The sequence below is a fragment of the Melospiza melodia genome, chromosome 12 (assembly GCF_035770615.1).
Source record: "Melospiza melodia melodia isolate bMelMel2 chromosome 12, bMelMel2.pri, whole genome shotgun sequence".
Lineage (NCBI taxonomy): Eukaryota > Metazoa > Chordata > Aves > Passeriformes > Passerellidae > Melospiza > Melospiza melodia.
In genome coordinates, this window is record NC_086205.1 from 21,355,955 (window position 1) to 21,380,910 (window position 24,956).

The 24,956-nt window shown below is 40.8% G+C and overlaps 1 protein-coding gene across 2 annotated transcripts in view; it reads right to left on the reverse strand.

The window, feature by feature from the left end:
* FXR1 (FMR1 autosomal homolog 1) overlaps window positions 1-24,956 on the reverse strand; it is a 32,402-nt gene that overhangs the window by 5,398 nt on the left and 2,048 nt on the right. For both annotated transcript variants that reach the window (XM_063167239.1, XM_063167238.1), the window contains exons 2-13: window positions 17,537-17,589; window positions 13,416-13,509; window positions 13,136-13,207; window positions 10,845-10,993; window positions 10,312-10,405; window positions 8,751-8,867; window positions 8,480-8,650; window positions 5,243-5,321; window positions 4,001-4,110; window positions 3,274-3,360; window positions 2,375-2,582; window positions 595-798 (exon numbers count right to left, since the gene is read on the reverse strand). In XM_063167239.1, coding sequence (XP_063023309.1) covers window positions 595-798; window positions 2,375-2,582; window positions 3,274-3,360; window positions 4,001-4,110; window positions 5,243-5,321; window positions 8,480-8,650; window positions 8,751-8,867; window positions 10,312-10,405; window positions 10,845-10,993; window positions 13,136-13,207; window positions 13,416-13,509; window positions 17,537-17,589 — 1,438 coding nt within the window. The remainder of the gene's footprint in view (window positions 1-594; window positions 799-2,374; window positions 2,583-3,273; window positions 3,361-4,000; window positions 4,111-5,242; window positions 5,322-8,479; window positions 8,651-8,750; window positions 8,868-10,311; window positions 10,406-10,844; window positions 10,994-13,135; window positions 13,208-13,415; window positions 13,510-17,536; window positions 17,590-24,956) is intronic.

A 24,956-nucleotide genomic window follows, 5' to 3' on the forward strand; every position in this document is an offset into this window, starting at 1 on the left:
TTTCAAACTGCAAAGCAATCTTAAGGCAAGGTGTAACACACAGAGCTGAAGTATTTGATCTCCAACTGGATCCTCTGACTCTAACCCAGCAGTAACAGTTTGGGGCACCACAACAGCCCAATCTGCCCTTGCACTATTTAACTACAAAGTTTTCCAAGGTGACATTTAGAGACCTTTCACTCAAAACTACTAAGTGTATAAAACACACCTTACACTTTGTGGTTGTGTGGTACTTCTGACACTTACAGTGTTGTATCAGCACAGATTCTGATAAAACCTAACTTCCAATCAATGATTTCTTCTTTCATTCTGTATCTAAACCTCAGAAGGCAGCAATAGGCAACATGCCAAAGATTTACCAAGCTTGCTAATGACATTATTATGTGTGAGCAGTAAAGGAAGGAAATGAGGATCACTGTGAACAGAACCTAAACAAAAATCTAAAACACTCTGTATGATACAGCTACCACACAAGTGCATTGAAATCCCAAGGTATTAAGATCATAATGTAAGAATGGAGTATTTTAAAAGGGTATGAGGTTATACAGAAGATTGCCAGGAAGAAAATCTCCAAACCCATTTGGAACACAGTACCAGAGCTAATGGATGACTTTCCACCACGAGGTCCCCCACGCCCACGACCTCCAGACATGCTACGGCCTCGTCCCCCAGGACGTCGCCTGTTGTCACGCTGGTGCCTGCTCTCCCTGTCATCCTCTCCTGCCAAGGACCAGTCACTAAGTTCATCTTTTCTCTCAGATTCTGTTTCAGAGGGATTAGAGAGCTCAGAGTTTGTACCTTGTATGAGAAGGAAAAGAAAACAGGAAATTAATATGAATTTGGGGATTATATTCTGGTTTTATATCCTCACAGAGTTATTCCAAGCCAGCATGGCTGGTTATATATGTATGTTATTTTAACAAAGAATATAATGCATAAATACATATATATATTAAAATATGAATACAGACACAGGCATACAATCATAGATATATTTTAGTATTTATATATACACTCATTTATAAAAATATATGAACACATAAAATATAGATCAGAAGTTACTTAAGTGAGATTCTCAATTTAAGTTTGCTTGTACTAACATGTGAAATAATGGCTGAAAGATCACCAAATCTGTAATTTCTGTACACAGATAAACCAAGGATTTAGCAGTGTTTCCTCTCTTTGTCTACACACTGCAGGCATTTGGTGCAGTTTCTAGGCAACTTCTCTGAAATTCCCAAGGACAACTTTACCACCTTATAGCCGATGGCTGTTGCTAAGCAACCCCTTCTGGATGCTGTAATGCTGCTTGAACAATTTTGCTGTTTATATCAAACAGCATCTGTAAGACCTGGCCATCTCCAAGTACCCAAACCCAACCAGATTTTTACTACCTGAAAACCCAACACTTACTCTTCATTTTAGGTATCCAGAAACCCCCCCCTACTACCCAGTCTGGAATATAAAGTTTTAGACCCATGTGGCTTAAATGTGATTCTTGCCATTTCGGGAGAAAAAAAAAAAATACTTTAAGTTTTCTAAATCACAATGTGTGTATATATAAGCAAAGTGAACAAGTTTCCTTATAGTTCAGTCAGCTCACTGGGAAATAATAAAAAATGAAGTTACAAACATCATCATCAGAATCAACACAACTAATACCTGGCATGGTCCAGGAAGATATAGCCAGGGAAAGACTGTAAAACCCAAAAGGTGTCTGATTTTTTAACAGAAATGAGCTACATGCAGATATCCAGAGTAATTTATTGCACTGAAAAAACAACATTGTTCTTTGTGAAACATGTCTATATAGAAATGCAGTGTCTCACTTGGACAAGCTGGGGATGTGCACACCTATCAGGAACTGAACAGTGTTTTTTAATTGAGAAATGCATCAGAATACCTCACTTTAAAAGAAATCCAATTAGTTCCTGACCATACTACAGGATTTTGTCCTGTCTCCATTTTACATCATTTTGGTTCACTTTGCTCTGTGTAAGTGAACCATATGCAATATGCTGCTAAGGTGGCCATGCAATTTTTCTCCTTCTCAATCAAAACAGATTAATGCTCATTTCAGATTTTTAAAAATTTGTGTCTCCTGAAAAACATCTCTAGCTCTCTTCCCAGCTTTTGTGATGTCACTTACTAAGTAACTAGCACAGAAGGACAAGATGTTTCCAGCGCTCAGTTTGTTAATTTCTTCAGTTTTAAACTTAACTTCAAGACTGCAAATCTAAGGATGTGTTTTGAGCTATGAACAAAAAATTCTGCATTTCCAACCCTATCTTCACCCAAGTACACTGAACACAAAGAAATCCAGAGACAGCTCTGGGTTCCGAGGTATCCTGAGGCACTGCCCAAGGGCACTCACCGTAGCCAGAGGTGTAGTTGGGGCCCCGGCGGCCCCGGCCCCGGCCGCTGTAGGACCTGGAGCCCTGCACAGAGGACAGGGTGCTCTCGTCAGTGGTGTAGCCCTTCTCCTTCTCGGGAACCCGGGTAGAGGAGGGCCTGAAGCCCATCCCGATCTGCCGCAGCTGCTCATCGATCTGGAGCCTTTCCAGTCTTAGTTGTTCTACCTCCTACGTACAACAAAACAGAAACCAGTGCTGACAAATGTCCCTCACAAAACATCATCCCCAGCCAGTCATACTGAAAATAATCATTCCTGCAGGAGAATCAATACCACCTGGGAGGTGACTACAAATAATGAAACTGAAGATGAGTTATCTCTTGAGTTTTGGAAACTTTCACCACTATGCAAAAAACTTGGCTTTAAGACTATTACTACCTTTCTTAATTACAGTTCAGCAAATTTTTCCAGTAAAATTTAGGAAAAAAATAAGCAAACTGATGAGGAAACACAATTTAAATTCAAACTCTGTTAACATCACAAAGCAACCCAATGTAAACAGGTAATTGTTCTAATACCATACTGTATTACTGTGTTCTATTAGAAATTCCATCCTTCCCCAAAGGAACGTTAACCTGAGAAGAGCAGAACACAGACAAAAACTTTTGTGTTCCCCAATGTCCCTTAAAGCCCAGCTCTTTACAGTCTGATTCTTTGAACCCCAACAGCACTAAGTAACCATGACAAGGTATTAACAGGCCCATGATACCCATGGGCAAGGGTGGGCTCAAGGCACCAAGTTTTAAATCCTGATATACAGAGGAACAGTTTGACAACTGCAAATCCCACCCAAGTTGCTCATAAGTACTTAAACCCAAGTTTCCTCTACAGATTGTCTCTCCCAAAACACACTCACTCACCTTTAGATATGCGATGTGATATTCCAACAGAACTTGGACATTCCCAATGCTTTCTTTAGTACCAACAAATACAAATGGTACCATTCCCTACAGGAACAAAGCATCAAAGCTTTTTATCAGGGAGAACATTATCAATGAAATCAATGAAATAATTTCTGCTTAAATTATATAAAGAAATCTGTTTTAAATTACCAAAGTGAGCTAAACAAAGGCAACAACTGAGCCTTTGGTTGCAAAGACATCTAGAAATAGCTCAGGCTGGGGTGACAGCAATGGCTTCAGACTGTCAAACTTTCCCAAGAACCTGTTCTGGAGCTGAGGTAACCTCACATCCCATGTTCATATTCATGCAACACATGCTGGTGTGTTTGGCACAACAGGGGTATAGACACATCCACAGTTTGCCAAGAAGATGGTTCATTAAACTGACTTTAGAAGACCAAGCACCTTTACAACCTTTTCCCTTTTGTTCTTGTCTATTTAAAGTATGTGACACTTTTAACACTAGCAATCCCAAATTAGTCATATAGCCCAAGTACATGTAGGAGAGAGAGCAAAAAAACCCACAACCTCTTACTTCAGCAGCAAAAACCTTCCTTGAATTACTTTATATACAATCTACTACAAGATGCCAGTTTAGAACTAATGCTCTCTATATCCACAGGTTTTGAATAAAACTGGGTTTGAAAATAAACCTAGTCACAGCAGGAAAGAATGAAGCACTTACATCTTCACGGGGCAGCTTATTTTCATTGTCTCCTTCAATTCTCACCCTGACGACTCCAGACTTGTCTACGATCTCCTGAATCACTTTTCCATTTTTTCCAATAACTTTTCCTTCAGAGGGCAAGAATAGTTAATTTTGCACTCATAGTCAAAGTATTTCAACATGTTTATTGGTATTTTATACATAAAATCCCCAAAGAATATCCCACGCTATGTCATTAAAACAGGTGAAAACTTTTAAAATTAAACTCTCCCTATATGCAGAATGACAAGCAGTGATGAAGATCACCACTGCACACAGGCTTCCAATAGAACCAAACCAAGAGTAAAATGGCACAAGAGTTTCTGGTCAAGTTCTAAAACCTTGAAAGTCTAAGTTATGAGAGTTTGCACATGAATTATTTAAATGACATTATTTATAATTTGCAGGCTCCAAGCCCCAAACCACAGCAGGTTCAAGCCTGGGTTTTAACTTCTCCTCTGGATAATCCAAGCTGTTCAATCAGGTACAACACCTCCAACTTTAACACTGCCTCCATGCCCACACTGCCCACAAGCTGGGCATGGAGAGCAGGGAGCTGCCAGACTTGAGTAAAAAGGAGGAGGGAAGAGGAAAAAAGTTCCCTGTGAAGACCAGACTAAGGGAAGATGTTTGTGACTTCAAGTGGAACACAATTAACCTCACACCTTCAGGTGGTTTTCAGTACAGAACCTACCAGATTCTGTTACACCCTCATAAAGCTGCAACATGGAAAAATGTCTATTTTGAGACTGACGCTGAGACCTATCAGCACTGCTGATTTATACAGGAGCTCACCAGCATCCAACCACCACCTGAGAAAAACCCCAACCCAGGAGGGAGCAGTACAGAGAACTGTCTTGTGTCATTCTTGCAACTCAGCTGAGTATTCCCAGATTGAACTTTGTAACTTAGCTTCAGCACTTTTAAGAAGCCAATTTAGTAGTGTGTTTTTTCACAAGAATCTGAACTTCAAATATTACCATTAAATAAGGTGGTACAAGTCTGTAATCAAGTCAGTTTAAGTACTAAAACCCTGAGAAAGTATTATGAAGCATAAATATATCCAATTTCATAATAATTCATATACATACAGTTTTAAAAGATTAATCACTTTCTACTTAAATGGAGAATCAAATATTGTACTGGCACCTCAATCCTCTCTGCCAAGTTATGATTAGGCTCCCTTTTCCCAACTTTTCAAGTTTCAGCAGTATTACATACCCACAAGATTTCTGGGAACTTGAATAAAATCCTCCACAAATTCCAAGTAACTTCTGGCCTTTTTTACTGCATCAGCAGTCTGGAAATAAATTTAAAACAATGGAATTTATTTGTGAATACAGACTGTTAAGAACAAAACCTTGTAGCAACAGCTGCCAGTCTTCCAAACAAACTTATTTGCAGAAAGAAAAGAATGAAGACATAATTAAGCTAGTTTTGAGCTAAATAATAAAGGAATAATTGAGTGAAATGCCCTGAGACAAAATTCAGTAAAAAAGCAAAGCATCAGTAAGGAATAAAACTTTTTTTTTCATGTTATTCAAGACATTTTTAGATATCAAAATGGATCCCCCATCCTTGGAAGAGTTCAAAGGCCAGGCTGGATGGGTCTTGGAGCAAACACTGCACGTGATTTTACAACCAGGGCACTCTCTTTCCAGCATGCTGGTTTCTGGCCACAGTTCATCCACAATGCTACCAAGACAGGACAGTGGCTCTGGTTACTGGGGAGAACTCCTGTAAATGCTCTCTGGCAGCTTTATTATTAAATGATGAAAATCATTTAATTGAGAGTTAATTGAGATGCTGAAACAAGAAACAAGGCTTCAAATTAGCAACAGCAGAAGTGTAGAATTAAGGAAAAATATCAGCATCTAGCCAGAAACAACAGCTTAAGAGCACAATTTCCATTTTACACTAATGCCTCAGCCCTTTCATCTGTCATTTTTAGGCAATATGTGAAATGAGTACCACCAGCTCCTGCACCTTTTAATCAAATCAGGCAAATCCTAGAAGATGTATAAACCTCGACTTCTGGCAGAGGTCAAAATGATGGCAAAAGAAACATGGCCAAATGGGATTTCAAGATAATGAAAGCATTGATAAAGCACAAGAAACAGATGAACAGGAAGCCACTGTGAGGAGCAGAGGTTATGCTGCATTTGCAGGGCAACTGCTCAAATGGTACAAACTTAACACACAATGGCCAATTCTTCATCCTCAATGAATTCTGCAAAAAGTTTCTGCCTCAGGTATGTTTATCAATTCTTTCCCCCAAAAAGACAAAGGAATCATGAATGCATTTACAGAAGCAGAGTCAGGACAAGAAAATACACAACTGCCAGAGCTGCAGCTCTCCAGTGCACCCATAAGGCTCTCTACACTTGTCATGGGCACTCAGGACTTTTACACGAGTACAACCTGTGTAACTCACACCCCAACATGAGTGAGCACATAAAGCTGACTCAGACAAGGTATTCTCAGTTCCTTGTAGGAGAACATGGATTAAAGACCTCACAGGATTCCAGTCACTAGCAACTACCTTTGCTAACTCTGATTTACAGCCTACACAACCACTGATGCTCTCAGTACTTCACACAGCAGCCCAAACAACCAATACATGTCCGTGCTACCAAAGAGTGTAACAGAAAAATTAAATGCAGGATATTCTAAATACAGCATTATCCCTACCAGTGTTAAGAATTGCAAGAATTGACTGCAATTTCATTTTGACAGTAATAAAGGTCTACGAGGAACTTTTCTATTTCTGACACAGCTCTCCCTCTCTGGGAAGCACAAGCTTCCATAATAGTCCAAGCTGCACTGTCCAAACAAGTTCACAGGCCTGTGATCTGTACAGGCATCACAATCAGAAGTTCAGGCAACCAGGAAAGGCTCTTGAAACCAAAATGGCCTTGAGCAGACAGGGACAAATGCACAAACAGCATGCCATACAGTTTAGATTCATTCTATCCACAAAGGTTTCCAATAGTCTTTAAAACTTATCTTCACGTTTCTTCCCTCAGATAGCCTGGGCCTGAGCACTGAACTTTTATTTGTATGCAAAACATCAGCCACGGGAAACCTTCAGACCATGACTGCTATGTCAACAACACTGGCTCACTACACCCACACATCTCAGCCTGAAATTGTCTGCCTGTGCATTCAGCCATCAGGGCCTGGCTGGTTGCCCACTGCAGCTGAGAGAGGCAAAAAGAATAGGAAAGTGTAGCCAGATGCTGAAAACCTTATCAAGTGGAATAGTTAAGCTGCCTGGCATTTTTAGAAGCACTTATCACTTCCATGAAGGACAAGGCTGGATGTGCTTAAAGGCATTTTTATTTAGGGGGCATCTGGTATTTATAATCATTGCTGTGACCCTCTGTAAGAGGCTGGTGACAGTCATAACCTTTGCACAAGTTCCAGCATCACATCATTCACATGCAGGAGATCAAAACTGGAATACACTGGACATTCCACTGCATTTAAACTTGTCCCATTCTTCCTCAGGAATTGAGATGCAATTTACTGGCAGTAGTAGATGAAAGAAGGATCTGCTGCCAACCTGATACCCTGGAAGCATTTAAGGTTTCCAAAAAAAGGACAATTTCAGAGATACTGCAAAGTACAAAAGTTTGACCTCCTCTCCACAGGATCAACTTCATCTGAACCTTTGATCACAACCGGGTGCTACTCCTGACATAGATGGAGCAGAATTCAAGACCTCAGATTCCTGAAACAGGAGACAACCACAGATTTTCAGAACTGTTAACATAAAAAACTCAGTCACACCTGCAGAGTTAGGGACAAGAGATAAAAACCCTCAACATATTTTCTGACAGAGCCCTGGTGACAGTGGCATTTTTGTCACTAGCCTCCTGCTTCTTGAATGGATCCTTGTTTTGGCCCAAGGACCAACTATATTTCAAGGCAGTTGTGAGATTCAGAAGAGTAACACAAATGGAATCAACCTGAAGCAAATCATTATTCTGCCAAAGCCAGCATTAAATTGCCAAAATGTAAGAGTTAGAAGCAACAGATAGAGCCTTTAACACACCTGGATAGGTGAGAGAAGCAGACACCACACAATAAAACACACATGAAGTTGGGGGGGGGTGGGAAAGGAGGAGGAGAAGAACCAATAAGGTTCTGAGGGAGAAGAGAAACCCAACTAAACCCAGGATCAAGTAAAATAGCAGGAAATGATACCTCTCTCAGGTTGACCCAGGATATACAGCAAAACTGAGTGATTAGGACAGAACACACCTTATGGTTGCAACAAAGGCTTGTACTTCAAATAAATGCAGCAGAAGCTGCCACAGAGTCAACACACACAACAACATGCACTAAAAACCTCAGGAGGTGTTTTCTGTTCTTAATTCTGGGTACAGCCCTCACCACTCTAAAAGCAGATACAGAGTGAAATGCTCCAAGGATTCACACAAAGTTCCCCCTTACCTCTCCATAGATTCTGAAAGTACCGGTGTCCTCCTCAAGCTCAATGGTTGTAACTCCTGGAACCTTTCTGGCCTGTTGGATGTTGCTGCCATGCGTTCCAATAGCAAGTCCCATTAAATCTTCTCTGACTACAAACTCCTCATGAAATGCTGCAGCAAGCTGCTTTGTGCACTGAAGGGAAAACAAAGGCAGACTCATCCACGTGCACTCACTGCAATGCACTGCTCTGAGCTCAGTTTCAAGCAACAAGAGCCACAAGCTGTGGCTTTACCTCCAAGTGTTTTGTAGCTTCCTCATTTCTCGACATCAGCATGAGCTTGGTGCGAATGCTGCGCAGGTGCATGTCACTGAGGATGTTCACTCTCTTCACTGTGGCTTCACTGGCAGACTACAGGAGAGAGGGAACCTAAGTTTTGGCTTTGTAAGCAAATATACATTCTAAGGATAAATCAGGAACCTATTGAAACTAAGTCATAAACATGATCTCAATTTCCAGAAGTTGCATGAACATTGTTTTTCCTCAAAACAAAGCATGAGAAATTCATCACCACCAACAACTATTGGTTCTCACTCACAGCATGTTTTATATTAAAGACACTGCTGCTGAATTACACAGTAACCTATTGGAATAAGATCCCAATATTACCAGAGAGATTGTGCCTGGGCTCGTCTGACCCTTGCTGCGAGGCCAAAGGCGGCAACTGTGGTATTTCACCCCAGAGACACTTTTGGCTGGCTGGATGTGGCAGCAGGCACTGGAACAAGTCCAGGCAAGGTTAGAAACTCAGTTTACCTCTGGTGGAAAGGCTTCAGGCGATGGGTGAGGAGGAAAAGGAGATGGATTCTGCCGGAGGGTTTCTATCCAGAGTTTATTCCATGGTCACAGAGGTCTGAATCTTAGTAACAGCTCCAACAGAATCCCGGCCGCATGGCCCGAGTGGCTTTTTAAGCTCCGGGGGGAGGGGGAGGGAAGGGACAGGGGAGCCACCAACCAGGTGGGAGGGGCAGGGTCTCAGGGGACAATGACACCCAGATAGGCCAATGACCCCCAGGCCTGAAGAGCATCCTTTGAACTTGACCAACCACATGAGGCCTTGCTGGAATGCTAAGCCTGATTGACAGAACTCACCCAGCAAGGGGGCGAGGGGGAAGGGAGAGGAGTACTGCCACACCTGGGAAGGGACTGGGAAGTAAAACAGGAAATTGCAACACACTGCAACAGTAACCCTTTCCCCTTGAGGGTGCCCAAACAAATCTTTCTACCATATACATACTTGTCATTGTGTGTGTGTGAATAAGACAGCTAAGGAAATAATCAAGGACAACACAATCCTGCAGAGTGAGGTTAAAGTGAATAATACTGAGTAAATGGAGTAAGGAAGAAAAACTAAAGCTAGGACAACCCTATGCAGTACGAAAGCCACCACAGAGGCATCTAAATGAACAATTCCTTAATGGCTACACTGAGCTGGTGCAGTTCTCTGCAGGGAAATGCAGCTGTGGGTCAAACTGCACAGTGTAATACAGGCATGAGGGGAAAGCTACTGCTCCAGAGTGGAGGGAGATGACTGACCTCTGAGCCACCGGCTAAAATCAGTGAAACAGAACTCAGCTGAGAATGACAAACAATGAGACTCAAAGCTCCTCCTAAATTTATGCATTGGAGGCCTTGCCCCCAAAGATTAAATGCATCTACTTATAATAAATCTCTCACAATTTACATAGCTTGACAAGTTAAACCATTTTCCATATATGCACACAGCTGGCTATGTATTTCCTGTAAATAATATACTGGGAATTCACAGAACATTTACACAGAAGCAATTACTTACCAGTATTATTAGTTGAGCAGTTTCAGCATGATAAAAAATTCGACATGCTCCAACAGCTTTCTTGAAATCTTTATGTGCATTTTCATTAGCACACCTAAGGAGACAAAATGATTGTTATTTCAACAAGCTGCAGCAAAACCAAACACGTAATAAGATGATCAGACCCAAGAACATTCAGTAGTTTATGGCAGGGACTGTTCAGAAACAGGGAAGTTTCCATTCTCCTCCACATGGTTCCAGTTTCCCTGTGGATTCTATGGCACCAGGGTTATCTGGAAAGCCTCAGTAACAGGTCCACTGTGCAGTGAATCACCTGTACAGACACTAAGTCCCCAGCTGAGACCTGGCCTTCTGTCCCACCCCTGGCAGCTCAGCAGGGGTCCCAGTCAGCAGTTTCTAAATGAGCTTGTGCAGCCCTAACCACCCTTAAGACTCCTCATGGCCCTGTCAATCAGCCTCTAAAACAGAAGCCAGGTGGGCTCTTCTCCCCTTTCCACACAGCAAAAGCCTCTTGAGTTGTCAGAGCTACTCACGCATCTCTCAGGTCCTCAGGAACATCCACGGTGCACTTGAAGAAGGTGTTCTTTTTGACAGTTTTGTTCTGGTTCACAGGTCGCAGCCGCTCGTAAGTGACAATTTCATTGTAAGTGGCATCACAAGCAGCGTATTCAATGACGTAAAACTGGGAGAGTTTTTTTAAAATAACAACTTCAGTAAGGAACAACAAAGACATAGTAACATTACCAGCACCAGCAAGGAACCACAAAATATGAATATATACAAAAACCTAAAACAATGAGACATTTCTAAACAAATGAGCCTGGATATATTTCAGCATCCCTGTGCTCCCTCACTGAAATCAGGGCATTGTAATCAGCATAGTCTCAGTCCCCCACAACAGCATCTTGGATTGATTTTTCTCATGCCCATCTCTTTCAAACATTTTCATTAGTTCAGTTCAAGTTCCAAAACCCAAAATGTTTACTGGGGCTTTAATTCTAAAATGTATCAAACAGAGAACACTTCTTCCCAGAAATATCTACTCTGCAACACCAAAACAAACAAGGTGAATCCACTGATTCAATGGGCAAACTACCTGGGAATCATGCAAGATCAGTATCAATACAGAAACTCCAGCTTTTTGACACACACTGCCAAATTTAGGAGGGCAAGAGAACTAAGAAGATTTAAGTTACCAATAATCTACTCCTACGCTTCCACCCAACAGATGCAAGTTTAAAGGAGCCTGTGTGCACAGCACCCCTGCAGCCTGCTCCTCTCCTCCCTTCCACCTAGCTGCAATTTAGGGGTGCAGCAGTTCATTCACCTCTTCCTCCTTCAAAACTGTTTATCTCAACACAATTTGCTTAATCTCCATAAAAAGGATATTAAGCAAAATCACTCTTGTAATGACACACTTTTTTCTAATTACAAGTTTTAAGTATCATCCAAATTATACAAAGCTGCTTTGAAATGTATCAATGTGTCATTGTTACCTCAAGTAATAGTAAAGAACAATAAACACTAAACTACAACTAAATTTAAGAGATCTACCACTACATGCTCTAAAAACGTAACTTCTATAGTTAAAGGTAACTCTGGATATCAGAACAATCACAAAGCAACAAATTCTTGGACACATGGGTTGTTTGTGAATTCAATATTAACTCTACAGAAAAAATCTAAATCTAGAACCGCATTAATGACTGTACAAAGAAGCCAACATGAACTGTGAGGTGCTTTCCAGGAACAATTCCCTAAAATAACTGATTTGACAATCCTACACTGTACACAGAGGGTGAAAAGCTTATTTTTCTTGTAAAAACTAGGAAATTAAAAATCAGAAGAAGAAATTGGACATTAAAAATTGGAATAAAAAATTTTACTTCCATGACTTTTTATGAAAATAAGCAGCACAGCAAGCTAACTAATACCAAAATTTCAAATTTCTATGGCATTTAAGAAAAGCCTATTAGCTACAAATGACAAACTATCATTCAAACCAGTTTGCCTCCTTTTATCTTGATTTCTTAATGAGCTGTTTATTCACATGGGTCAATACACAGATTGTTCCTCTGGTAGGTCTTTACTACCACCTTGCCCTTACAGAGCTCAACAAAATTGGTATTTGTTGACAGTTTTTAAACAATACTAGAAACTGGACAACTATTTTTTTTAATACTGTTTCCTTTGATTTTAGGAATCTGATAGAGCAAAGCATCAAAACACAGGACTCTTTCCCCTAGAAGTTAAATTCTCTTGCTGTCATTCCACAAAATAAAGCTTTAATGAGACTGGGTCAAACACTGCCACACCTCTACACATTCAAGTGTCTGAATCTGCAAGTTAATTGGCAGCTGCAAACAACCATTTATTTATGGTAAAATAAAAACTTGACACATGTAAAAACAAAACAAGCAGTGTCCTTCCACTACACTCAGTAAAAACATACACACAAAAACCAACCCACAGTAATAGCTTGGCCTAATTTACAGATGACAAACAGCTTTTAACCACAGGTGCTTCACTTCATTTTCAGCACCGAGTTCAATCCACAAAACAGGTTTGTCAGAAATCCTGTCCTTGTGCATGCTTTCAGTCCTTCAAGCAATTAAACTGCAGATAATGGAAGTCACTTGCTCAGCTCAGAGGGCATGACCCTCTGCTGTGCAATGCAGCAAAGGCCAATCCAAAATGGTCACAATTTATAAGCCACTTTTGTCATGTTTGTAGTACTTTATTCAGAGCTTTTTCATGACAAAGAACTTCTATTTACTGTATATAACATGTAAGCATGAAATCAGTAAGTTTTAAAATCATTTACCTCTCCTTTCATCATTCGAACTTTTGCCAGCCACCAGCCACAAGGTTCTTGGTCATTTGCCCTAGAGTAAACCTGGAAATGAAAGTAGAAAGAACCACTGAAAGCACATACAAGCATAATTCACTTATGTGCATGTATAATGAAGAAAGAAGCACACAACTTTTCTATGGAGATATGCTCCATTTCAAACCTCTACCTTGGGAATGCCCTTACACCCCTCACCACTGCCTGCAATGGACAATGAGCTCCAGACCAGCACAACTCATGAGCATTCACTCACCTCCACCTCATCTCCTTCACCAATTTCTTTCTTGATATCAGGGGGTGGTGGTAATCTGACTTCATTGAAGGGCACCTGGCGCTCTGGTTGCCAACTGCAAGTTGAAGAAGCATTACACATTAATTCTCAAATTTTCCTACTGTTTTCTTTAATTTAGTATTCTATTTCATTAAAATTCTTTCTTTCCATATAATGAGGTCTGTTTTCTTATTGCTGGAAAACAAATCTTGTAAGCAGAGTAGCAACATAATCATGGCAAAGCAAAATTAGTAGCTGGGAAGATATTTAAAAACAAAATTTTTAAATTAACTGAAAAAATTAACTAATGGATTTTATTACTGAAAGATATTCTATGATGTAGCTAACACTCCTACTGCTCAAGTCATAGAGCTGTTACACAGATTTAAATTCAACTTTGCAGTCCACCATGGGGTTCATCCATTTCTCCACCTCATATTTAACACTTCAACTGCTTACCCAAGTTTTATGCATTTCAGGAAAGTGTGACTCCCATATTTAACAAACCTTTCCACCTGAAAACTTCCTGATGTTCCCCAGTAACAGATTCAGATCAAAATGTATCTTTATATCTGCTTCTCAATACCAACTATTTCTAGGCATACAAAATTAAGGTTTACTTCCTTATACACCAAGACTATTTGTTTACTATAGTTGGCTGTACAAAAGTATTTTATTTGTAGAAGTGTATGTTTCCAGTGCATTTTATGAAGATTACTGGAGCAATCAAATCCACTGTGTTCTCCTGAAATTCTTTCTCCTTCTAGTCTGTGAAGGATATGTCACAGAATGCCATCAGCTGTTCCTCACTCTTAATCAGAAATGCAACCAAAGACTCTACCAAGGTTGAAATAAAACCGGGGAAAGACCCTTCCAAAAACCCACATTAATTTAGAATATCTGAGGGACTTTTAATGGTATCTGTCAAAACACTGCAACATCCATCCCTTCTGCCCATCTGATTCACATTAAACACCAAGAGAATCAGAACAAACCCTTGTAAGAGTCAGGATTACTGCAAGCCATTTGCTTTGCTGACTTTTAATATCCTGCAGAAAGAGCAGCCTGGGTTAGCAGAACAAGGCTGAGCATAAGGAGCAAAGGGCACTTCTGCAACTTCCCAGATGAGAAGATGGATACATTTCCAATTTCCATACATTTCCATGTTTGCTCTGAAACCACAGCTTACACTCAAGTACCTCACTTAATAAAGATGTTATGTATCATATAGTTTTAATCTGGACATTATAATAAACTTTTTCTTTTAGTTATAGTTTGAAAAACAACAAAAATGCATGAAGATTATTGCTGAGGTGCTGAACACATTCAGAGAAGGACAAGGTGAAGAGTCTGGAGCATAGACCTTACGAGGAGCAGCTGAGGGAGCTGGGGGGAACTTGGCCTGGAGAAAAGGACGCTCCGCTCCGAGGGAGCTGAGAAGAAACAGTGTCAAGCTGTCCTAGGGAGGTTTAGACTGATAGTAAAAAATAGAAAAAATTCTTCACTAAACGGGTGGTTAGACATCAGCATGAGCTGCCCAGAGAGGTGGTGGAATCTCCATTCCCAGAGGTGTTCCAAGGGCACATGGATGTGGCATTTCCATAGTGGTGAACACCGTGGTGCAGGGCCAACAGCTGGACTTGATCTCAGAGGATCAAGTGTCAGCATTTCCAGCCTTGAGGATTCTAGAACATGGATAGCTTTTGTTTAGGTTGGAAGGTATTTCGGCCACAAAATGTTAATTAAATCACATTCTATTTCTGAGAAATGGTGAAGGGGGCTGGAAAAAAAATTCAGTTGCAATTAAAATGTCCTTGTTGCAAATATAACAGTTACTAATCTCATGGTTTGGTTTTTTCCTTCCCCTCCCTGCCAGTGGAGGAAGCACACAGTGGAAAGTGCACAGAAGGCTCCACTCTCAGAATATGAGTCCAAGTTTTGGTGGCAAAACTTTCTAAGTCCAGAATTGGAGCACCTCACTGGTGAAATGCAAACCAAGGTGTTTTAAGAAATTACTTGGGATACAAAGTACCTACAAAGACAATCAGACAGAATTGATGCCTAAGCTACAGAGCACAAATCACAAGAAAAGGAGGTTCTTGCTTATAACACAGAAGCCTCTCCTGCAATACAGCTGCTTCAAGCCGCAATGAGCCTCCATGAAACTGCACCTCAAGATCCCATTTTCCATCTAACAGTAATAAAAGTTTCCAGGTCCTGAAGCTTCTGCATTCATTCCTTGCCTCCTTACCCTCAGAAAATGTCTCTTAGAAGAGTTCAGGCTACCTGCCCAGAGACTGAGTGTTGCTATGGCCACAAAATCATCACTAGCAGTCTGTGCTGGTACACTTAACTTTGGGAACCTTACAATAGCTGCAGATAAAGATTGGCTAACAATAGCAGAAAATGCAAAGTGACAGCTTAGACTGCCTATTGTGGGGTAGATGTGTGTATTTGTTAGTGATTATCACTATCACAACACTGATGCTCTCAGCACAGGACACTCTTGCCAATTTTGGTTCCACTAAAGCCCTCATGAATTTAACTCTGTAAAAAGCATCCCAATTGATCAGATTTACGTCACAGAACAATCTGACTGTGTACACACTTCCTGATCAGATCTATTTTTAGTCAACAGAACACTCTACATATGCTGCAGCCCATCCTTTTTGAAACATGGCTGCTGCTGCCAGACTTTCTGTAGAACACATGGATGATATGGATACTAAACACTAGAAATGATTTGCCAACAATCCAACTCCTGCTGTGAGCCCCTGGCACTTCTTTAGCTTGCTTAGCTTCTGACATCAAAGCACGTCTTTTAAATGCAAAGAGAAGCAATTACTTTTCTTTAGAAAGTAATACAGATGCTGAAGATGAGACTCATGATTTGTCACATGTTCTTAGACCATGGACAGAATGAAGGATTTTAATTTTTTTTGGTGTTTGTTGGGTTTTGGGGTGAGGATATGAAAACCTAGGAGACAGTAACAGGTTCCATAACCACCTCAGTGTTACTATAAATTATGGTTGCCACCTCATCTTCTAACTGTCTTCATAAAAGAAGGACTAGAAAGCATAGGTCAGAAAGAAACAAACACTGGGTTTTGCAGGTAAACCCCAGGATTACTTATGCTCCCCTCTAAGGATTTCTTTTCACACACACATGTATATACGTACACACACATACACACCTGGGATTATGTCACAGGATTATAAATTCTGTTTATGAAGACACTTCCACACTCCCTAGCATTACCTTCATTACCCAGCAATCTCTCTTCAAGAAAGGCTCAAAGACTAATCTACAGGTTAGGGCTGGCAAAAGTAATAACAATTTTCACATCAAAGGTGACATTTTATAGGATCTCCACCTAGTAACTGGGAGAGAAACAGGAAAGAGGATGCAGCTCACAGAGTATTTGGAATTAGCACTGAAATCTCCCAGGTAATCCACAGTGTTATCAGTCAGACACTGAACAACAGGTACTCATTTGTACTTTACCAGCCCATGGATTATCCTTGGCTTGCCACTACAAGTTCCCAGCAGCACTGCTGTGTTTATATATTAAATGAAATGGACCTCATGGATAATTCTTTTTCAAGATTTGCTAACAGATTTGCACTCTTTTCCTCTCAAAAACAACAGGTCTTTTGACTGGATATATATTTATCGTCCTAATAGTTAAAAGAAAAAAACCATCAGGATATTTTTACTTTTCTCTGGTTGAGAATACTGTCAGCATTCCAGACAGCAGACACAGAATTGCTCATTTGAGTACTTTGGTATTCTCCATAATTTCCTGTTTTTCTGTAAGAGAATCAAGCCTGTGTCACTGATTCCTATGTTAATTAAATTTGGCTGTCACACCTATGGGCATCACCAAAGAATGTACAGGACTATGTAACTGAAGAACTGAAGTCTGATGCAGATTCAAGAAGGCAGTTCATGGAAGCTGAACACAATAGTGAGCCTGTACTTCTAGAACTGTATCTAATGAAATCTGCTTCATCCTAAAGGCAAAAGGAAAAAAAAACAGCAAAAGCTCTAAACTGAAATAACCTAATATTAAAATAATTATTTTTAACAATAAAATACTTACTTGTTTTCAAATGCAACTGTGAGGGAGTCCTCATGAACATCTTTGATAAATCCCTAGAACAAAAATATTTTTGTTACAAGAATGCATGTGAAATCAAAAAGGCAGCAATTTCAATACAGCCTGAACCTGAGCTAAGACTATCACTAACACCAAGGTTCCATTTTCAGAAAGCTCCCAAACACACTCCCACTCTTTGCAGGAGGTTGCTGATATTCTTAGCTGGCTATTCCAAGACATGCAGAGCACAGGGACTGCTCCCCATGACTGCTCACATCTGACCAGCTCATTTACAACTGAACTCACTACCAAGAGCTTCTACTCTACCCACAGGTGTGCACAGGTGATTTACAGGAACAGAATGAGAGAGATCCAGGCCAGGACAGTTACTCCAAGAGCTGTGCACAGCACTGTGTGCTTCACTGGTGTTCCTCCCAACACAAACTGAATCCCAAACAACTGCCCTCCCCCCAGCAGTCAGTTTGATCACATTTGGCAGCAGAGGCTGCCACACAGCCAGTTATGGTATCATCTTTCAGGTACTAAATTGGGGACTGGATGAGGCCAAAAGCCTGCTGGACCTCCCAGGAAAACAAAGAGAATACAGCATTTCATGGATTTTTCTGTGCTTACATTTAGGGGGCATTCATTATACCAAAAACTTAAAGACAAAGATCAATCTCACAGAGTTATACTCAAGTATCCATGCAGAAATTAAGCTGCTACATTTCTTGATTAAGGAGGACAGATATGCTGAAGAAAAAAATTAAAATATAAACCCACTATTCCTGCCTTTGCTCCAGCCTGGTGTTTTCCCAAGCAGAGGTGGTCAAGGAGGACCCTGCAGCTCTAAAGGAGTAAGAAAGCTGCACAGCTATGTCCAGAGAAAGAAGTTCCAGGAAATCTGCTGAATGGATTATATCCATTTAAGAAACTGACAACTGAGGAGGATGAAGAACACGGCAGCTGTGCAAGCACCACTGAGGTATTATGTGTCAGCTCAGGGAAAGATAAATTTTGACACAGTCGATCCCTCCATGTCATGACAGACAGTAAAGGAGCCCACTCTGACAGCTGCCTGCAAAGGGCCTACAAAAACCAATCTCCTTTTACCTGAGCTCATACTAGGCCAATGCTCTGAAAGAATTTGCTCCAAACCTGCTTTTCTGCTCCCTGAGCTCCCCTCAAACCCATCTGTCAGCAACACAAAAGACTGGTTCTAGCAGAAAGCACCCTGGTAGCCCTCAACAAAGCAGGTCACCAGAAATCACCTTGTTGAACCACCTAGTGTGCTCCTAATAAAATAAACCCTCTCAGAGGCCATCCTGCCACTGCAAGGGAAGGCAGGCAAATCTCCTCCTTTGAAAGATAAGCAAGTGAAACAGTTGAAAGTAAAATACATCCAGAATCAGGGACTTGCAGTTTCAAGGAAACTGGATGGGAGTATAAAGTTATGTCTGTTTAAAGATGCAAAGAGCATATAAAATTTTAGTGTCTAAAGCATGTGTAAGCCAGCAACAGAGATAAAGGAGAACTTCTACCAAATTTATGCTACCAGCAGTTCCCTTCAAATGTACTCCACCCGGCACAGGGACAAATGAACATGGCACACAGTGCAGGAAATAGGAGTTTCTCTACTACAATTTATCCAAATTCTACACAGGAACAAAGCACTGAAGTCATAGCACTTAGAACCAGCTCCATGCAGTCCAGCATTCTGCTACATGACAACTTATCAACAGACAGGAGTATTTCCAGGGAGAGATGAACTCCCTACTAGAGACAGCCATTTATCTGCATTCCCAGAGTCTGTGATCCAATGCCAGTCTCTGCCTCCTTATGCTACTTTATTTCATAGATGAACCTGGTCTTCTATTCCTGTTGTGCTCTCACAGTACTCAATGTGTTTTTAAGCTAAGCCTATGGTAGCTAAAAATTTATTCTGCAGAACTGAATTCAGTTCTTTCCTTTGCTGAAAGTAAGAACTGAAGTTCTTCAGAATCAAGAGAGATTCCAATTCAGGTATCCTAAAACATCTGATTAACATTCAGAACTCAATGCTCTGTAGAGTTAAGAAAGTCATGAATCCACTGCCTAGAATTTCATTAATGGGACAAAAGAAGAACAAAAAAGGAATCCAACTGCACTGCCTTTTGAGGATTTAAAGACAATTAGCCCATGACCAGGTGAAGTGTGGGTTTCTGTGCAAGGTACAGTTAGTTTAAGAGTCACAACCAATTGTCAAGCTCAGGCCCACTGAAGAATGCCAAAGCTGAAGTGGAGCAGTACTGCAGAGCCACAGCTCTCAGCAGACCAACAGCTGACACTGCACAAACATCAGCTGCACAGAGACAATTTTTAATAAAATCCAAAGTACAAATTCCAACAAAGAGCCTGTACATTTTACAACACCATGTGGGTTTCAGGAACTCCTTCATGGAAGGAAGTCTCTCAGTTCAAAGTGTGCACACTGCAGTTCCCTCCCACAGCAGAATGTGATGCAGACTCGCTGCTGGCAGACACGTAGGCAGCCACTGCCTCGGAATCACCTGCACAGCTTTCCCTCCTGCCATTCCCAAACTTGCACTCCCTACTATAACCAAGCACAATACCTATCCAGTATGCACTTTGGGTCACAAAGGCACATATGTAAAATATCAAATGAAATTATATAAGTATTAAATAATTTTATTGTTGTGAGGCCTGAAAAAATTCCAATTAGAGTCTAACTGTATACATTTACTTCTGATTATTATCAATTTCTCTACAGTTGTGGGATGAGATCACATTTACAGCAACTGAAGTACAGCAGTCTATGAGGTATTATGGACTGTATGGTCCATTTGTAATAAAACTAGAAATAATGAGAATTTGGTATGGCTTTCAAATAGTTTTTTAAGAAATTATTTCATTACCATCAAGAAGGATGTCAAAAGTACCATTAGAACATTTTCTAAAAGCAAAACTTCCTGAGCATGACTCTGGTATGGCATTCAACCCTGCCTATACATATCATCAGCTGTCACTTACAACTTCCAGATAAAACAGAAAGAGATTTCATGCATGTCAGGATGAGATTTAGTGTAGCTTTTAAAGAAGTCTTCATAGTGCCTATGATAATTAAATTTAAAAATAAAGGTTTTACAACAAAACTTGGGGCATTAGGGTAGTTCAGTATTTCACAATTCAAAAAGGACTTTATAGTAAATGCTATAAATTCAAAAGGATTTTTCCAGAGGTGACGTGATGAACATAAACCAGAAAACTAAATAGCCTGGTTTTCAATTAGGGAGTTTTGAAGGAGCTCTTTGTGAGGTAACCTATATAAATAGATTTGCACTAGTCATGCCTGATACTGTGTCAAAAACATTCTCTACTAAATTAAGTAATGATCCATCACCTTAACTTTTGCTCTCATGAACAATGTACCCTGTTACTGAAATTTAATTTAGAAGTGTTGCCTAAGACACATAATGCCAGTTTCTAAGTTTGAAGAGTTTTAAGTTCCTAACATATCATTGCATGTACCTTGGGTGACAAGGCAGAGCTAACAGGAGACCACCAAACATGTCATCAATAAACACAGTGGCATCAAAAAGAGTGAGGAATTGCAGTATCAGCAAGTGAGCTTACACATAACCTTTATGTGTGTTTTATACCACACACTAATCACAGAGGGCAAGAGGGGAAGCAAAATTGCCATGACTTCATCTTGCCCGAGCCTGATTCAGGCAGAGCAGAGCCGGGTGTCAGTCACTCCCTGAGGATCCCAGCAGGCCATGTATGCCCTGGTGGAGCAGCCCTGCCCTGTACTGTACTACAGCTATTCCTGTCCTGCACTGCCCAGGCTCAGACCGGGCTCTGCCTCTCCCTCGGCTCCAGCACCTGCACAGGGGATCCAGCCTGGGCGGGGCAGGGCTGCAGGGTGAACAACGGGGCAGGAAACTCCCAACCCATCACCTGCACCAGAATCACTGCAGCCGAGACCTCCTCATTTCATAACAGACACCCACACACACTCTCTCCCTTTTACCTGGGTTTTGCTCATGGATTTAGGATTAGGATCTGCTGATAACATAAACGGATCAAGACTTACTGAAGTGCCCTTACAGTGAACTGTATGTCTGTGTGTATATGCACACACACTTTTTAAAATCCAATTCCAGGCAAAGTCACAAAATCTGGAAAGCAGGTAGATGCAATCCAAGTTCCCTCCATATCCTACTTCCAGTAAGTTTATCTGACCTCCAAGTAGGGTGATCCAAGGTAAAAATGAGGTGCTGCAAACTTTGTTTCCAGGGACAGCCACTGTGTTGGCCTTTGGGTCACACATACCTGCACACTAAAACTGCATTAATATCACCTTACCCACTGCTGAGCCAACTCCTAACAGCAAACACCTCGGCATCTGGTACCACAAACTGCTCCTGAAGCACTGACAGAAAGGTCAAGCAGCCCATATCCAATTACCAAGCCTTTCACTCCTTTTCAGATGCTAGAACCCTTGGTATTTCTAACAAACACTGAAACACAACTGCTTCATGTAACAAACACATGAAATAATTATTGCTAAAGATGTCTCTCATGCTGAACCCCCCCTCCTCAAAAAAAAAAAAGAAAGGAGATAAAGCAAACAAAAGAAACTTGTAAATACACAAACCACTTGACAAGAAAGACTGAACTTGGTATTACTTTCATTATAAGTGATCAGCTGCACCTGTTTATACAAGGAACTGATAGAAGCAAGCAGCTGTGGCTCACTGCAAAGCACAAACACTATAAGCAGGTATCAGGAAAGAGAAGTATTCTGAAGTATCACATCAGTTTTAGCAAGCACAGTTTAATTTATGACATTACTGCTTATTTCCATCCACAATCACAATTACATGTAAATTCAAGGGTTGTTCTGACAGTTGTACAAGAGCCTCAGCACTGAGTTAGTCTCAATGACTCATTTCTTACACTGGGTTCTTCATATGCATCCTCCAAAAGGGCAAAACTTCTGGAAGACACCCTCCACTGACCATGTACCTCAAAAATCAATAACCACTCCCTCTGGCTTCTCCCTTCCATCAGCCTAAAAGGCTCAAGCAAACAGCTCACCAACAGCTACTTCTTGCAGGACTTCACAACCTTCAACTCATCAGGAACAACTTTAGAATGTCTAAAATTCCCCACCCATACAGATGTAGGGCTAGATGTAATAAAAAAATGCTGACAATCACAACACAGTTAAGATCTTTAAAGAAAAAAACCAAAGGTCATTCCAGTTAGTTTCCTGGAGTAGTAATTGGGTATGAACAGTGTGTAAGCTACACTCCTAATGACAATTTCCTACTTTAATAACCATCAAGCTGAAAACCACTCAGAGCAACTCAAGTTGTTTCCAAAGCCACTAATTAAAAATTGTAAGAAAAATTTAAAAAATAATTGTATTTTCATTGGTGCATAAACCTTCACTCCCACAGAGTTGCTCATCAAGCTTTGGCTCTACAAGTGAAGAAATGGTGTGTACTTGTCATTCATCATTTTTTCCCCTCAGTAATATTTTGGCTTGTGCCTGCCTTGAGGCCAATGCCAACTCCTGCTACCAGCATTGTGCTTAGCCCTGTGAGCAGAACAACTGCACCTCTTGAAAGAGGAACAGAACAAGGAAACACTCCAGAACCTGCCAATTAAGGGTTGAGCTCCATTTTAATATACAGGGTTTTTTCACCATTGCATAAACAGCAAAGAACACAAGGGCCTGCAGCACACCAGAGCCCATTTTCCAGCACAGCTAAGGCCCTACAAGGAAGAGCACAATGGATCTTCCAGAGTTCTTCAAATGCCACTGAAAGGCTCAGTCAGGGGAATTGATCTGGTATTCAATTTATGCACCTTGGTCTTACTGTAAGGCCCAATCTATTTCAGGGAAGCTGCCATGGGGAATCATGAATAATGTGCATCAGCAGGGCTCTCAATCTGCATACAAGTGAGCACATACAAGTGAGCTGATGGAGATACTGAGTGAAAATGAAGGGTTTGTCTTGTTCTTCCAGGACCCTCCACAACTGCCAGGTGCAGAGGAAATGGCACAATGGAAATATGGAAATTCCTGTATGAATGTCAGAAATCTTTTTTTCTACTGTGAGAGTGACTAAGCAGAAGCACAGGCTGTTTGTGAGGCTGTGGAGTTTCCACCCTCAGAGATACTCAAAAGCCATCTGGACATGGGCACCTGGCTCTAGGCAGCCCCACCTGAGCCAGGTGTGGAGCAGGTGAACCCCCAGAGTCTCTGCCAGCCTCAGGCACCTGTGATTCTGCCAATGACTTCATCACCTGAATGACAGTGAACCCTCATCCTGAAAACACTGCAGGCAGGCCAAGACAAGGCTGAGAGCACACAGCTTTCACTCTCTTCAACACATTCAGAAACCAAAGAAATCCAGGTATTTTTGACCATCCCATATATTAAAAAAAGTCTATTCTAATGTCCCAAAGACAAAAACCTTCCTGCCACCTAGTCCTCACCTAGAAAGCCTTAACTTTTCTACTCTCAGGCAGCCCTCACAGCACATTTAATATATGCAAACCCATAACCAGTGGTCTTCAGCAAGCCTGTCTGTTCTCCCCTGTTCCACAGCACAACCCTCCCCATTTTTCAGAAGCCCACAACCATTTCAAGTCCCATCAGTGCCATCTCTTCTCCAAAGACAATGGGTGCTCAAAATTATGATCTATGCAAAGTCTCCTCAGCTGCAGGAAGTGGCTAAACACCGGCTCTGCTGTGTAATGGTTGAGAACCTTGCATAAAATATACAGTAAATGCTGTCCTGTTCTCCAGATTATATTACTTCTTTAAAGCAAATGGGAAAAAAAAGAAACCACAAATTAGTTTGGTGACTCAGGTACACAAGTTTAAAATTAGATTATAATATGCTCTTATAATTTTTTTAAATTACCTTGGGATTTACCTTAACTGCTCACTGCTACAGGAAAACTCAAAATGCTTTTCATGATGCAAGAGTTGTAATAGAGAATATTAATTTTCCATACTAATTTATTGCAACCACAGTGTATATATATATATCATGTATGGTCTTCCTGCACTTAGGAAGAATTCTTCGTTAAAACTGAAGAGGAACTAAAGAAACTTTACAATAAAGAGTTTCATTTACCATGGTCATACCTCTAGAAAGCCCACCAGAATGCTCCAACACACTGAACCACTACATTTGTTCTACTGCACTTAAGTTGCAGATCATAGTAACAACTCCTTGAAAGAAAATCTCTCAAGTTTCTGTTTACATAATTATTTTGGTTTTTCTCTCTGTTGACATAGCAGGATCTTTCTGATCTCATTTACCTGGGGTTATGCTCTGCTAATTAATCCAAATTCAGACTGTTCTAAAGGCAAACCTCAAATCTTATTCCCTCTTAG